The sequence below is a fragment of the Patagioenas fasciata genome, chromosome 4, assembly GCF_037038585.1.
Source record: "Patagioenas fasciata isolate bPatFas1 chromosome 4, bPatFas1.hap1, whole genome shotgun sequence".
Taxonomy (NCBI): domain Eukaryota; kingdom Metazoa; phylum Chordata; class Aves; order Columbiformes; family Columbidae; genus Patagioenas; species Patagioenas fasciata.
The window spans coordinates 72,295,964-72,311,703 of record NC_092523.1 but is presented as its reverse complement, the minus strand read 5'-3'; the positions used below and the strand labels follow the sequence as shown (position 1 = coordinate 72,311,703).

Here is a 15,740-nt window from a genome sequence, read left to right as displayed (position 1 = left end):
CATTTAGCTGGTACAGCACACAAAAGTGCCATCTGAACACTAGTTTTGAAATTAGTAGGAAATTTAAACATCGAATTTACTGAAGACCTCGGTGATGCTTGTGGATACCTTGCCTGTAGATAAGTCTGTACCCTCAATATATTGGATATTTACTGGAGCTTACATACACGTACTATGTAGTGAATACGTACTGAGCTGCTTGTAGTGGTGGTAATAGCAGTGTCAGGTAGTTGCAGGAGAATATGGACAAAATCACCCTACAGATTACTGGTCAAATGTAGTACATACTCCCTTTCATTCAGTAGCTCTCCAGGATGTGACATTAGCTGAATAGCAGAACCTACAATTTGGATGTTGAACCTCTTACAAGCATTGCATGGCACAGCAAAGCAGTTCTGAAAGTGTCAAACGTTGAAATGGATAAAGGATAATGGCAAATGGGGTCTGCTATTGAGGATTATTTTTCAACCAGAGAACAGATGTTCACTGAAGTGCACTTGTTACAAACAAGCAAGGTGTACTCTGCCCACTCAGTTGACACTAAAATATTTAACCAAAATACTTTTCAGTCAAGATTCCCTTTCAATTTTTCTTTTTTTTCCGAAACATTACATGCAGACAGAGTGAACCTCTGTCCCTATTGAAATTTATGGTTGTTTTAATGGAAACAAAGTTTTATTCCAGAAATGCATAATCCAAATAATACACTAAGTATCAGCCTTATATGTCTCACCTCTTTCACTTGTCGGGGTGAAAGACATTCCATGACAAGTAGGAGAGATTATTTATTGTTGATTTTTTCTTTCCCTCAAAATTTTCCTAAGGCTGATACTTGTGTCATACTTATCTTTGCTTTTGTTTTGTTCCATCCATCTAGCATGCAAAATAGCCCATTAATATAAGTCAGTGTTCAATATAATTGATTATTCTTCAATGTTATATATTTCTAATAAAAGATAATCATTTGCTTCTAAAAATGGATAAAAAAATGTTGAGTAGCTATTGTTAAGAAAGGTTGACTGATCTGAATCAGATGGTAAAATGCGATTTGCAACAAGATCTGCATTTAAAGCACTCGAATCTCGTGTCCTTAATGTACACATGACTTTTTTACTGCTAACTGCTGAAAATTAATTATCCTTTAAAAGTGTATGTATCTAGATAGATGCTCTATTGTTCTGATCCAGTGTGTTAGTCATTATGAGTACTACTCATGGATGTGCAAGCCAGGAAAATGAAACTGCTTCCTTCAATTATTTGTACTATATTCCTCAGTGTATAGAACAACATCACAGAGTACACGTGCAACAGCTGAAGGTGATTGATCTGTTTTTAAAAATCATTATTGTAATATTGATGCTAGTAAATATTTAAAGGACAAAACCAGTGCTATTTGATAGCAGAAACCCCATTTACCTTGATATGTCCTTCTGTGGTGTCTTATTTGTCTTTTTTGCTTTTTTGCTGGTGAATACTGCAGTTACATTCTGAGCCAGTGCTTGGAAGCAGCTTATTTACTGCCTTGCCTCACTCATTGCTACAGCAACCAGTTTTCTGTAGAGCTGCGTGTACTTACACAGGAAACAGCGCTCACATTTGGGCTGCCTCTCTAAAGATGCTGTTGGCACACAGAGAAAGGATTTTGTTTTATACAGGAGCTTGCGGCTGGCCACAATTCACCTCGCTGTGTGTACCTTCCAGGGGACAATATCAAGCTTACTTATTTACAGTTTTAATGAGAGAGAATAGATCATAGCGAAGCTTCAGAAACAGTCATTTCAGCTTTAATTCAGATGTTAGCATTATAGTTTTCCATAGTGGTTTGCTTGTGTGACGTGGCAGGAGAGAGAACTTCTCTCGAGAGCCTTACTTAAAAGAAAAAAAAAATCATGCTCTTTATTATAAGGAAACTATCATGGCACAAAGCCAAGTATTTGTGAATATAAAATAAACTGTCATCTAGATTAGTCTCTAGGGTTCTGCATTTTGAAGCAAAGAAAAAGTCAGTTATTAGGGACAGAAGCACTTTGTGGCCCTTGGTCAGAAAAGCAGTGTAACACAGATTTATAAAGCTGTTTTTTTCCCCTTGACTATTACATACTCCCCCTGGAAGCTGCATCATATTGCTAATAGCACGCTTTTTTTTCATTCTCCCACTCGATCTCTCATCACACCTTTACATCATCATCTGTACTGCTGGTATATTGCTATGGCATCCCACCAACCTACCAGCCTGCGATCCTTCAGTTCAGACAGGTCCCACACTTTGAGCCATGCCTCCTACCTGAGGGACAGTGCCATGATTGACGACACGGTTGTAATCCCCAGCCAGCAGGTAAGCACATTCTCTTATGGTCACTTATCAGTTGGGTAAATACAGAAATATAAAAAGATGACAGTTTAGATTTTGGTTATGTGGTGTTTGCTGCTTTATTTATTTTATCATAAATTTTCATTGATATTTAATGACATATTATACTGTACAATATTAAACTCTATTCCAAAATAAATGGATAAGCTATGTGAATATAGTACAGGGACTGTCTTTATAATGTCCTCCATTTTAACTGATTTTTGAATGATACTAACAGCCATTGAGCTAAATATTCCGGTGATCTAATGAACTCAAGGCCATTGTCCTCAAAGATACTATTTGAAGCATGCTTGCAGTTTAAAAAAATACTTAGGAAATGCCACCTTGGTAAATCACAGCATTCATTTCACTAGGACCATTAACATATTATTACTTTGAGCAAGTGTAAAACATGACAATAAGGGGTTTCTAATATCTTAATGGTAGTATTATTCCTTTTGTTGTGTTTTGTTTTGTTTTTAAGTTGAAATGCTTCAGGTACTACTATGCAAAATACATCTTCTCATTGTTTGGTTGATTCATTGATTTTATTATAGTAAAAAGGAGGGTTTTTTGCTTACCAAGGTAACAACTCTGGCCAAAGAAGCTGAAAGGAATTCATGTCGATTAAGCTGGGGCCCTGAAAACTTGGACAATGTGGCTCTTTCTTCCAGCCCTATTCACTCAGGGTGAGTGTATCAATTAGCATTATACTAAAAAAAATGCAGAATACCTGCAGTGGCAGCTGCTTTGACTAATGCTTAACTAGGAGTTATATTTTAATTCATTGCCTTCTAGAGCTGTCAATAAATTGTTATGATCTCTTAAGCTCTGAGAATTAAGCCAGTCTGAGAACTAAGACTATCCACTGAAATCACTGCAAGTCAGTGAATTGATGTCAGTGGCTTTCAGTCAAGTTCAAGGGGAATGAAAAATTGACACGTACACACATGTATCTGTGTGAATTTTATGGAGAAATAAATCCAATGCCTTTTAAAAGTTAGTAATAATTGAGACAAAGGGCCTAATGACTCCAGACGGTGAGTACTTCTTATGCTTGTGAAGTAGTTTATGTAAGGAGCAACTCTAGTGTTTGGCATGCTTACTGCAAAAAAATAAACCAATGATTTTAAACTATGTGAAGTCTGTAATAGAAAAGCAACATAAACATCATGTGCTTTACATGTATTTGGCCACTATGTACTTGTGATCTCTCAACTGACTCTTTGTAGGCATTTGTAATTAGGCAAGCTCATTGAAGTGGAGTAACATATGTCAAAATGCAGGCCCAGCCAAACTCATACTTACAAAACATATCCTGGTTGTCCTCAAAATCTGCGAGTGCATTTACTTTAAGTGCCCTTACTTTGTTCTAAGTAATTTTATTCTTTACACCAAGTTCTACACTTGTGTCCTGCCATGAGATTTGATGAGCCATTTGCAGGTAAATTAATATGAAACTGATTTAATGCAAAAGCATTTCATTTCTGTGGAGCTACATTGTACACAGCATAGCTGGACACCTCAAAGATCTTTTTGTTAATCTCAAATGAGTTTGCAACAATCTTACAGTCTGTGTCTTTCGAAAAATAACACTGAAGTCCAGTTTGGAATGACAGGCAGTCCTGGTCTAAAAGAGAAACAACATTGTCACTATTGTGATTACAAATTGACTGATACTTCACATGATAAGTTTATTAGCTGGTAGCAGGATATTTGGCTGTGGCCAGAGCTGTTTGGATTTGCCTTTCTTGAGCTCTAACTAACAAATTAAACTAAAATACTTAATGTGTACAGTATGTGTATGTTTACATACATGTCACTATGTAAGCTCTAAAATTGTTTTAGTGGTTCATTCTAACCCTAAGTAGTTTACAGACTTTTTCCAAAGGATGTATTACTTCCAGAAAGGTAGGTCTTTCCAACTAAATACTTTCTAGAAGAGTGGCTTTTATTTCCTGGATGTGTAGTCATGTTGTGTTTTTATTTTAAAAAAATCTTAGTGATATTTAGATCTTTCTGGATGACCAGGATGCTAGTGGTAGGATAAGAATATCTGATTTTAATAGAAGCAATGGTCTCTGCAGCTTTGTATGAAATATTGACATTTAACATGACACAAATTAAGTTCTTCTTTATATACATGCCAACTAAGGTGCCACTAAATATTGTAATAAAGAAACCTATAATAATGATTACTCAGCCTTTGGAAAAGACTGTACAACACTTTGTATTTACCTTGCTTAGATTTGGCCGAGTCATTAAGTTATAAACTGTTGGGGTGCATTTTGTTTACATCTCTTTTTAGGAAAATATGTTAACTACTAGAGTTGCACTTGTAATATCTTATTTTAAAAGTGAAACAATTGTAGAAGTAGGATGTGCGTGATTGTTGCATTCAGTTAGCTGGTACAACAGATATGTTTGTCATTTATACCTTTTTCGTCACCTACACTCTTCCACATACATAGACATACACAATGACTAGGTTTTTATGAGCTGGCAATGCTGGTGACATTTCAGGTGCACTCATTGAAGTAAGTATATATCTGATGTAAAAGAAAACTCAGCATTTGAAAACAAATCCTTTATAAACAGTTAGAGGTTTTAAGCAAGGTTATGGCCCTTGTTTTTGCCCAAGGCACTGGAAATGTGTTGAATGTAGTCAGAGTTTTCATAAAGTAACACATTAGCAAAGTATTGGACAGCAATTTATTGGCACAGATGATCTCCCTTTTGTATTCTGTTCAGTCTGAGAAAAAACTGACACTATTCTCTCCCTGCACTACTGCTCGACCCAGATTGATGTTGGGTTCTTACTGATCTCCCATTGTAGGGATGTGTTTCTGTGGATCACACTGTAACACCCCCAAGCAAAAAGATAAATTTATAGAGAACTGTTTTCTTGATGTGCAGTTTCACAGCTGTATATTTCAGCCATTGTATAACCAAACAAAACTTGTCAAATGTCTGAAATTTCAGAAGGGGAAAATGTTTTAACCATCCTTTTAAAATTTAAATGTAACTATTGCTTCAATATGTTGATGATTTCATCAATATGACATAAGAAAGATCTTTGATCAGAGTCTTTGGCAGCCATTTCAAAATCTTAAGAGGCGATGCTGTTTTGGTGCTTCCAATCTCAACATAAATATCATCCGGTCATTTTATGCAGCTAACAGTTTCTGAATAGTTTCATACTTTGGCTTTAGGAAATAAGTAGAAATTCCTGCCTTTAAACTTCCTTTTGGCAAATCAGATTTGCTTCACTTGATAAAACTATCTGATCTTGCATACTGAGCAAAGTTAAGGGTCTCTGAATATGCCAGAAAGTTTGGGTGCTAAATATCCAATAAGAAAATAATTTTATTGTTTTGCTGATAATATTAGGGAATATAATGGATAATTTCCTGCTGAAGAATTATAAGAGACAGAACTAATGTCTACATAAATGCAAATGTGTTTCACAGTTTTAATCTCATACCTCACAATATTCTATTGTGGAAGAACATGTAATATTTCCATTAAGTTGGAACACAAAAAAGCACTGAACTGAAATATGTCTTTTCACTTGCAGCATGTAGACATTGCTTGACAATATCCTATTCTTGTGCCTCTATCACCCACAGTAGTTAAGTGTGAATGGTAAAGATAAGGCTGACTGTAAGAATTTAAAGTATGAAATATGTACAAAATTATGTCATTTTCATACCTGGGTTCTGGTGATACAGTGAAAAAAAAAATTCCCCATTTAGTTGTGTAGATTTTCTTTCTAAGAATTTTACTGACAAATATGTGAAAGTATGGTAGATAAGAAGAGAGGTAGATGTTATTTGACATATTGTCAGGAATATGGCACTGACAGCAAGGAACTTTGAATTCATGCTTTGATATTAACTTGCTTTTATGTTCTAGAGCACGATATGTAGCAACTCTGCAGTTTTTCCAACTCTGATTTGTTCACAGTAAAACTATTTAATGAAATATATTGATTTCTTTTATTTACTGTGATGAAGTCCCTATTTGAGTAATAGATGATGGAGTGTATAAGTACTTGTATCTGACAAAATTAAACAACTTGGATATTATTAGTGAATTTACCATTCTGGAAGTTGTTGCTTCCATCAATGAAAAAGGGAGACGGATGAGGGAGTGGGCAGCTTGAACTGTGACAAATAATGTGAATTATCATTCTTAGCTGCATGGCTGCAAAAAAGGAGGCTGGATCCTTGCTAACAAGGTAAACAAAATATCTTTCAAGTGTTGTATTTTGACTCCATAATATTGTTTTCCCTAGTGTGAGATTAACTTCCTGGAAATAGTTATGGAAACAGGACCTGGCAGCGACCAGCTGATAGTCATTTCTAAAATCTGAAAGTCTAAATTATTTCAAATTATGCTGTATCATTTATGACCTTTATTCAGAAAGTGACAATAAGGAAAAATGGCAGTTTTCTTTTGTTAATAACAAATCTCAATTCATGTCAGTAGAAGAAAATGGCAGTGGAGATGTACGTAATAAAAAGCGACATCAGAAGAGTAACTGGCCGTGTGATGCATCACTAAGAACCTCAACAGGTCAAACAAAGTCTGAAATTTGTCATTCTGTAGTCCAGAACAAAAGGAGGACAAGAAACATGTTGAAATGGAAGAAACTGGAGGACAGAATGTATTGATAGGAAATTTGAAGAAAATAATGATTTATTGTGGTATCAGAAACACTGGCTGGAATTACCTAAGATACCTTACCCTTTGATAGACTGTGGTCCAAATTTTGCATGTGGATACCTAAACCAAACAGCGTTTCCCCAAGTCTGGTTCTGAAAGATTTAGCAGAATCTAACTGTACATTTAAGGAATCTTGACTTCCAGTTTGAGAAACCAGATCACTCTAGCTTTACTGCTGTAGTAGTAGTAACCATTTGTAACCAATGATGTTTATGTAGGCTGATTTTTCCATACTCACTTCTACCTTCTCACATGTAATGAATATGCATATATTTGTATATGTTCATGTGTTTAATTTAGAAATCTATTTCATTTTTTCAATATTTCAGTATTTCATTTAACTCATTCTTTTTCCCCCTTTCTTTTCCTTTTTGGTGTTAAATCATCTATTCTATTGCAGATGCTCTTCTCCATGTCTTGATCATGACAACAGCAGGTGAACTTCTGCATAATTTATTTCTTTAATACATTGCACTTCTTACCTGCCCTATTTACCCTCCTCTCTTACCTCACTTCAGGATGCTTTAGTGTTTTGATAGTGTACATTAGCTAAGAGAAAAAGATCTATTCTGACTAGTAGTAATAGTTACACATCACCCTATTTATCTTATACAATAAGTGTCCACTTTCTCCCATCTGCTATGTCCTCTCTAAGAAAGGAATATTGAACATACAGTAAGTCCGGTGCATAACATCTTAACAAACCTCCTTAAGCATTCCTAGACAGTTTTAACCATTGATTTAATTAACAATACATTTTCTCTGCTGGTGACATGGTTTAATGTTAAAAGGAAGGAAAGAACAAACCAACCAAACAAAAACCACACAGAAATCCAACACAAACCACTATAGATACAGTTTTAACTGTTATTTTACAAAGTGGGCCTTTTATCTCACTTGTCTATGTAAAGAATATTACAGAGCCATTCCCTAGGCCGTATTTTTCAAATTGTGCCACTATATTGGAACTAGGAGAATAACAGCACTGACCCTAGCATGCTTAATTTGTCATGCTGTGTGCATTATCTGTGTGACCTCGGTTGATGAGTTGTTGAATCACTGGCACATTGCATCCTGCACAGAACACCTGAAGCGGTACCTTCCTAGAGGAGATTTATCTTCACTTGGCAAACTGAGTGTTGATTGGCACAATCCTGTTTCATCTCCTTTAACGTAACTGTAGAAAGGTGAAAATCTTAAATATTCTGCTGTGAAAAATTATTAAATGACTAAATTAAAAAAAAAAAAGCTATAAACTCTATTTTTAGGTCATATCACTCAATCTCTCAATAGTGACTAATGCAGTGAAGAGAATGTCACCATAAGTCAATACTTTGGTGGTTTCCTGTGTAGGATCATGTTTTTTGTCCTCCTGGAATGTGTATTTTCTTTATGTATGGCATAGTTGCAGCCCGATCAACAGCACAGTGAGGCAGTTGAATGACTTGCTGTTGACTTCAGTGGGAGCTAGAACAAGGTCTTTTTTCTTAATTTCAGACTCTCTATCAGTTTTCCTTCTCCAGCTGAACACTTTACAATGGCTGAAGCACCCTGATCGTTTGTTTCTGCTTCTTCACACTGCGACTAACACTGAATGCTGCTATCTCCTTGTTTCCCAGTTTCTTTTAAAAATGAAGATAATGTGTGCAGAGAAGTTCTTAAACATGTCTACAATGGTTGTGCTCTAGTTATAGCTTCTCACAGTTTCCTGCTACCTAATGAGAGCATGTGTACCTGCCTGGCTAGTGGAAAAGAATATTCATACCTGAACTGACTGTATGAAAGCGGTGCTGTATTGATTTGCCTTATTCTGGCTTTGTGTGCTGAAAGAACTATTGCCTGCTGTAGAAGGACACTTGACGGCGCTAGGTTTGCATGGCTCTTAGGTGATTCTGCAGAATGAGAAGCGCGTTTGAGTGCCAACATGCTTGCCTTCGCAGCCACCTGACACTGCGACTCTTCTGCAAAGCTATTCACATAGCCGTGATTCTTCACAAATCACACAAATATCTTCTTTCGCCTCCCGGTGTTGACACATCAATTTTTTTACTTTATTTGTTCATCCTGCTACTATCTTTCAAATGAGCATAGATATAGAATAAAACCATGTTAATTCCATAGGAATAAAATCAACAAAGGGAATAACTCAGGCTCAGACATGAAATACAAATATTTTATGAAAATATACCACATCTTTTAGACCTTGTAAGGTGGACAAATCCAGTGCATATTTATTGTCTCTGTTTTGTTCTAGTGGAGCCATTAGAAAACCCATTGCTGTTTGCTGTGCTCTCTGTAGAAGGCATGGAAACAGCCTGGAAGATATAGAGGCCATTAACATATGTCCCCAAACAGAAGGATGTTGTAGCCAATTTTATTTGATACAGTAACCTTTCATATGGCAAGTATGTAGATTTTAATCGCTCTCAAATTAAAGAGTGACATGACCTCTCTAATTTATGAGTAGGTATCGCTAAATTAGAGGAGAATGGATGACGCTTGATCTGACTGCCATGTGTTTAATAGAAGCATGTATAGACTCCTCTGCAACCTATAATTTATTCCTAGAAAATAATTGCTTTTGTTCTTAATGTTTAATTTAAAAATAATCCTGATTTCCCTTTCATTCTCTTTAAAAGAGAGAAGGCAATTTCCCACAACCAAATTTCTTTCATTGATTTGGCTATTATATTGAACTGCCACCTTTCTAAATCTCAGGAAAGCTCAGTATCGATCCAGTTTGCAAGACTGTCAGGGTCGCATGTTTCTGTTGTGCATCATTTGTAACTGAACCTTTACAATTGGCAGAAAACGTAACTTGCTCAAAGGCTGCCTTAGTACTGAGAAAGATCTCAGTGTTGCCCTAATCACCTTTGACATACAAATTTTCACTTTTCTGCTTTGATTTTGAATCACCACTTAATTGAAATTTAAGTTCTTGCCATGGGTTGCCGAGATAAACCAAAGTCAGTGCTAAAGAAGGGTGCTTCCCCTGTGTATAGTTAGTATTATAGGAAGAACGTTTAAAGCATGTTCTGAAATAGACTTTTGATGATGGAAAGTACATTTTGATCCATTGTTTGATTAATCAGTTCATTTACTTTGGCCACCTTTGTTTTAAATGGCTCACAAGAATGTTTTCCTACTTACTAGCTGTCCAAAAGTTTTCTCTTATTTATGTTGCTTTCCATCCCCTCAATTTTACCTCACTTCTCCTAAGCATCATTAGTCCTTGCTAAAATTTCCCTTCTCTATTACTCCATTTTTATTACCTTCTGAAAACTGTAGCTATTTCATCTACATGGAGTTCCTGAAAGTGACTTTGATTTCTTTTTACATTTTCTTTAATTTTTAATATTAGAATAAATTAGCGTAGAAACATGTAAGGAATGTTTACCAGCCTCATTTTTTAGGACGCCTCCTTTCCTTGGATGACCTGTAAGAGCTTCCTGATTCCCTTTAATCCCTTTCATTAGCATTTTTTATTTCTTTTTTTTTTTTTTTTAAACTCTTGAACTATTCCCAGCCATTTGTGTTTCTCTTTCATGAGCCCTCTCCTCTTCATTCTCTGTATGAAGACAGTTGGTAGTGCTTGTAATAGTAGTTCCTGCAACTGGAACATGGACTAAGCTCTTAGTTTCCTGCTTCACCAAAAGTCACTTTTTGCAATGTCCAGTTAGCATAAGCAGAAGGTGCTGAATGCCCTTTGCAGAGGGAGGATCTGAGAAAGTTTTAAGTCAGAAGAGGGAAGACAGATGCAAAGATTGAATGGGTACCTCTCAGGGGTGGCGCCATAAAGCACCGTCACTGTCTCTCTGCATGCAGTAAGAGAAGCACCCCCACCCCCAAGCTTCAGAAAGTATATATGATGTTAGGGATATTAATCTACCAGTATTATGTATTATTTTCTTTTTCACCATGGGAATTTATAAGATATCACTTCCTCCAGTGATGGCTTGATCTGTCAAATGCTCCTGCTAGTTTTGTTTGCTCATTTGAGTGCAATCTTCTCCTATCTCAATCTTGTCACTTAACAACACCTGGTAAAAGAAACATTAGAGAGAGGAAAAATCGTGGCAGGAGGGCAACAAAATAATTACTTTGCATTTTACGTTTCCTTTACATTATTCATACAATTTTTTTTGACTTTCCTAAATGCACATTTCAGAAAGCTTGTTTTATAATGTCATGCCTTAATTCTGTATGGATTAGTTTTATATTGATATAGACAGTCTTTCAAAAGGGCAAAGCTTTTCCAGTCCTGGAACAGTGCTGTCACCATCCAGATGCCCTATTATGTAGAAAAAGAGGCTGCTATGATTCAGAAGATGCTTTGTTATGAATTGCTTTATTGCATATCCAAAGTTATATTAAATGTGCTAATTGAAGGAAAAAGAGATAAAAGAAATCAGATTAAATAAGTGGATGAAAAAAATGGATGTGGCAAAAGTTTGGTAAATAAACAAGAGTGATATGGTGAAAAAGAATGTATTTTTACATTCTGTGTGAGCTCTACAAATCCTGCATCAGTGTACTGTCCTTTCAGACTTTTATGCCACAGCTCTGGAGTGGAGAAATTTTCTCCTTCAGTTTCTTTCTTTTGCAGTATTTTATACAAGTTCTCCAAAATTTGTTTTCCTGAAATTTCATAGTAGTGTGTAGCTGTTTTCATGAAAGGGCTCCTCCATACTCAGTATAATTGGCACTCATCTTTCTGTGCAATCTTCATACTCTTTTCCTTTTGCCTGAATGTGGTATCCAGCCTTTGGAAGGGGCTTGCTGTAGTTTCTGACTCATCCAGAACTCACAGAACCCTTCAGGAATCTCCTGTTTCATCTGGGGGTCTGTTTCAGTGGTATGACACAAATATACATTTTTCAATTGATCTGTATTAGATCCAAAGTTGTGCAGGTGCAGGAACACAGGGCTACTGTTGTGAGGTGAGATACCGTTTTGTTACAGATGCTCAAAATCAAAGACTACTCCTGCTTCTTCAGCTTTTATATTTGTTCTACGCCACAGGTTAGTTGTCTTAATTGTGAACACGTGCTTTATGAGATGGCACTACTAGTTCAGCACTCTGCTCATCTTTTAGTTAGTCTGAAAGGAATTACTATGCAGAGAGAGAGCACCATATTAAACGCAAAAAATCAGATTACTGTGGCCAGAAGGGAGATTATTTGATTTGGACCCTTACCTTTTGTGCGCATGTGTTCTTCTAGCAGTTAACAGTGGTTTTGGCATTGCCGAGACACATGGGGACATTAGGTAAGGAGAACATAAAACAGAGAGATGACCCAGCACTAATATTTCAATGGTGGACAGCAAAAAGGTGATCCTGTTGTTAAAGTACACAAACTTGAGTATTTCGTCAATAATGAAATAAATGAATCATAACAATTGTATTTGTGACAGCTTACACAATGAGAAATGTGAATGCTAATTTAATTCAGTAAGTGCACTCATTAGCTTCTGGTAATTGTGGGGGTAGTATTTCTGTTGCTCACAGTATTAGCATCAAAATGTGAAACTTTTCTCCCAGCACTCAGTGTTATTAACTACCTCTAACGGACCCGTTATAACAGAGACTTGGACCGATTCTCTGAAACATGATTCAGAACCATTTTGATAACACTACTTAGTACCGTTAAAGGAAAATTGCAACACAAGCTGTAGAACATTATTGCAACAACTGAGCACTTCGTATCTCTTAAGCTCTTCTTTCATCTGTGCTTAAAATGTATAAAGTATGTATTTTATGAAGGAAGCTCCCATTTTTTCGAAATTCATCCCCGGAGAATCAAAGCTGTAAAATGTTTTCATTTTCTTTCTTTTCCCCCTTGTTAAAACCACAGAAACACCAACCTCTAAGGAATGAGATAATGGTTGTACTACCCAGACTTTTACACTAAACAAAACCTAGAGGTATATGAATGGCAGTAGAATAGGAGACTGCATGTGTGAGAAAGACTGGCATCCCTGGTGCATGGTGTGCTTCTGACTGGCGCTTGTGGCTCCTTCCCATCATCCATTCTTCTGACTTGCACGGTGTGTTGAGTGTTGTGTTTTTACAGCATGTGGACTGACTTGTAGCTGTGTGGACAATGGATGGATGCAATGTTTGTTGCACAGAACGGTCAGGGGGACAGTGGAAAAATACCTGTATCTGTTACTCTATTATAAGGGCTTTTCTCTATTGCAGGTCCTTCAGTAGCATTTCTGCGACTCCCCATGTGATGATTCTATTTTAGTGACTAGAAGTAGGCCTGATACCGTTCTGTCTCATCTATTCTTATTTTCACTTCCAGCAACCTGACATTCCCATCCTACATCAGGCATGATCTTAAGTCATAAACCAGTGAAAAAAATTGAAGTAGTTCTACACCTTTCCCAAGAATGTCCCTAATATTTGTAACTAGTCTGTCAAAACCTAACAGTTGTTTATATATGGAACTATAAAAAGTTCAGCATAAAAGAAATTCCATGAAATGTTTTTCTCCCTTTTAAAGAAATAAATCAGAGAATTTACCTTGTGCTAGAAGAGGGCTCCCTGTAGATGACTTTCTGCATCTGTAATTTTCCACTGGGACATTGTATTGCTGTGCAAAGTAACAAAGAAAAACAAAAGTCCATAAGTAAACCTCTTAAACCATGACTGTAGCTATTGTCTTCAAACAATAATGACATGCTAGGTTTTTTATATAAACAGGTGCTAGCTCCAGTGATGTATTACAAATTGTATCCACACAATCCAGAATGAAATTTGATTTTTTTAATCCAAACCCATTTTTTTTTTAGAAATTATAGTTTATCAAAGAACTAGCAAATTATCTATATAACCTAAAAAAAGCCCAAGAACCCCTCCAATCAGAATTGGCTTTATATTCTTCAGTCATAAATTGTTTTCTTCAATAAGATGTATTTGTTTTTTAAAGTATTTAAAGAGTGCCAACTTTACCATATAGATGCTCACAGATACAGAGTAGTGATATTTGCACTTGAATTTATCTAATAGCTATATACCCATGCTCACATTTATTAGTGACTGCTGATATTTTTACCAACAGCAGCACTGTAAGTAAGACTGATTCTGTGAAGAATTCTTAGATAGCACTCGTCAGTTTAATTAATAAATTATCTTAGCATGATTTGGCGCTTCACATGGGAGAAAGGCTTTTTCTATTTGTACATCTTGAGAAAGAGCTATATTTACATACGTAGCTTGTTACGTATGTGGAACATAACCACAGGAATTTCGGTAGGGTTTGCATCTAATATATTTTTGTCCTGATTTTTCAGCTTCCTGGTTAGTTTTATGGTGGATGCCCGCGGGGGTGCCATGAGAGGCTGCAGGCACAACGGACTCCGGATCATTATCCCTCCGCGGAAATGCACGGCTCCAACTCGGGTGACTTGCCGGTTGGTGAAACGCCATAGGTTGGCCACCATGCCTCCCATGGTGGAAGGCGAAGGTCTGGCCAGCCGCCTCATCGAAGTTGGACCTTCTGGTGCTCAGTTTCTTGGGTAAGGGCAGCCATGTGGCCCAGCAGGAAATGTTCAGGCCATTTTCATCTGTTTGCACTGAAATGGTTCCTTTTTCAAGACTTGAACAGAAAAATGATGTGTGTAACATATGGTAACAGACTGGCCATGTGAAATACAAATTGGTTGTTAGTTAGCAATTCAAAATGCTTTAATGCCTTTTCCTTTGAAAACAGATACTTCAACCACTATTGCTAAGGTGAATGTGCTTCATTGGTGATCATTATTGCTCAGTGTTGTGGTATTAGAGTGGGAAGAAATCCCTTTGCAGTTCAAAAAGGCAGTTCATACTATATTCAAATAATCTACATATAAGGCATGAATAGCACAGCACTGATCTAAAGCCCAAATATAAAGCCTGCTGTGCATACAACACAAGTTACAGCCACCTATTTTAGAGACCTGTGTTGTGTTATCTGTAATTTGGACTATCAGGGAAGCACAGTGCCTTTGATTTTTCTGGGGTTGAAATTGCTAAATTAAGCAATAGGACAACCCTGAAATTTTCTAGCTATTTAGTTTGTCCTATGCTGCAAAAACCCTTAGAAAGATGAGATTTGTGTTCGCTGCCAAGCTCGTTTTAGCAATTTTCAGCTGAAAGCAGCAGTTATCCACACTTTCTTAAAATTTGTTTTACCAACTGTTGCCACACCATATCAAGTGTGGCATCCAGAAGTGGATGAAGGAACCTCTTCTATTACAATAGATAGCTTCATTCAGAAACTGGAAGCAAAAAAGTGACTCTGTAAGCAGCAATAGTTTAAATCAATTTAAAGACAAATCAGTTACTTGTAAATCCTATCACAACAGGCAGTCATCAGAGCCGCTATCTTTGTTAGTACTTTTTCTAAAGGATTGAGCTTAGGGAGAGAAAAAAAGTTGCTCTGTGGATTTTAACTGCTCACTGCTTTTATTATGGAGTGTGTAAGCAGAACATACCCAGCACGTGTTTTGATTATTTCTCTGTTGTTCTAATCTGGTAACAAAGCACGAGCAGTTCTGAACGACTGCCAGTGTGACTCTGAGAGCAAACCAACTGTTCCTTTGGACAGACAGGATACCTCTTAATATCACAGACAACAGCAAACAAGCTGGCTAATCAGATGCTTTGTACCAC

The 15,740-nt window shown here is 36.6% G+C and overlaps 1 protein-coding gene and 1 long non-coding RNA gene across 52 annotated transcripts in view; one reads left to right on the top strand and one right to left on the bottom strand.

Moving 5' to 3' along the window:
• Positions 1-15,740, top strand: part of ANK2 (ankyrin 2) — a 366,844-nt gene that overhangs the window by 303,502 nt on the left and 47,602 nt on the right. For 23 of the 50 annotated variants that reach the window (XM_071808135.1, XM_071808142.1, XM_071808141.1 and 20 more), the window contains 5 exons: positions 2,233-2,335; positions 2,939-3,042; positions 6,552-6,593; positions 7,482-7,517; positions 14,381-14,605. In XM_071808135.1, coding sequence (XP_071664236.1) covers positions 2,233-2,335; positions 2,939-3,042; positions 6,552-6,593; positions 7,482-7,517; positions 14,381-14,605 — 510 coding nt within the window. The remainder of the gene's footprint in view (positions 1-2,232; positions 2,336-2,938; positions 3,043-6,551; positions 6,594-7,481; positions 7,518-14,380; positions 14,606-15,740) is intronic. The other 27 variants (XM_071808170.1, XM_071808169.1, XM_071808165.1 and 24 more) reach the window with 3 other exon arrangements.
• LOC139827845 (uncharacterized) overlaps positions 1-15,740 on the bottom strand; it is a 48,005-nt gene that overhangs the window by 2,068 nt on the left and 30,197 nt on the right. Inside the window, exons 2-3 of one of the 2 annotated variants that reach the window (XR_011738912.1) lie at positions 13,611-13,680; positions 12,279-13,174 (exon numbers count right to left, since the gene is read on the bottom strand). This is a non-coding gene — a long non-coding RNA (uncharacterized lncRNA). Of the gene's footprint in view, positions 1-10,496; positions 13,175-13,610; positions 13,681-15,740 lie in introns of those variants that run through there. The other variant, XR_011738911.1, reaches the window with a different exon arrangement.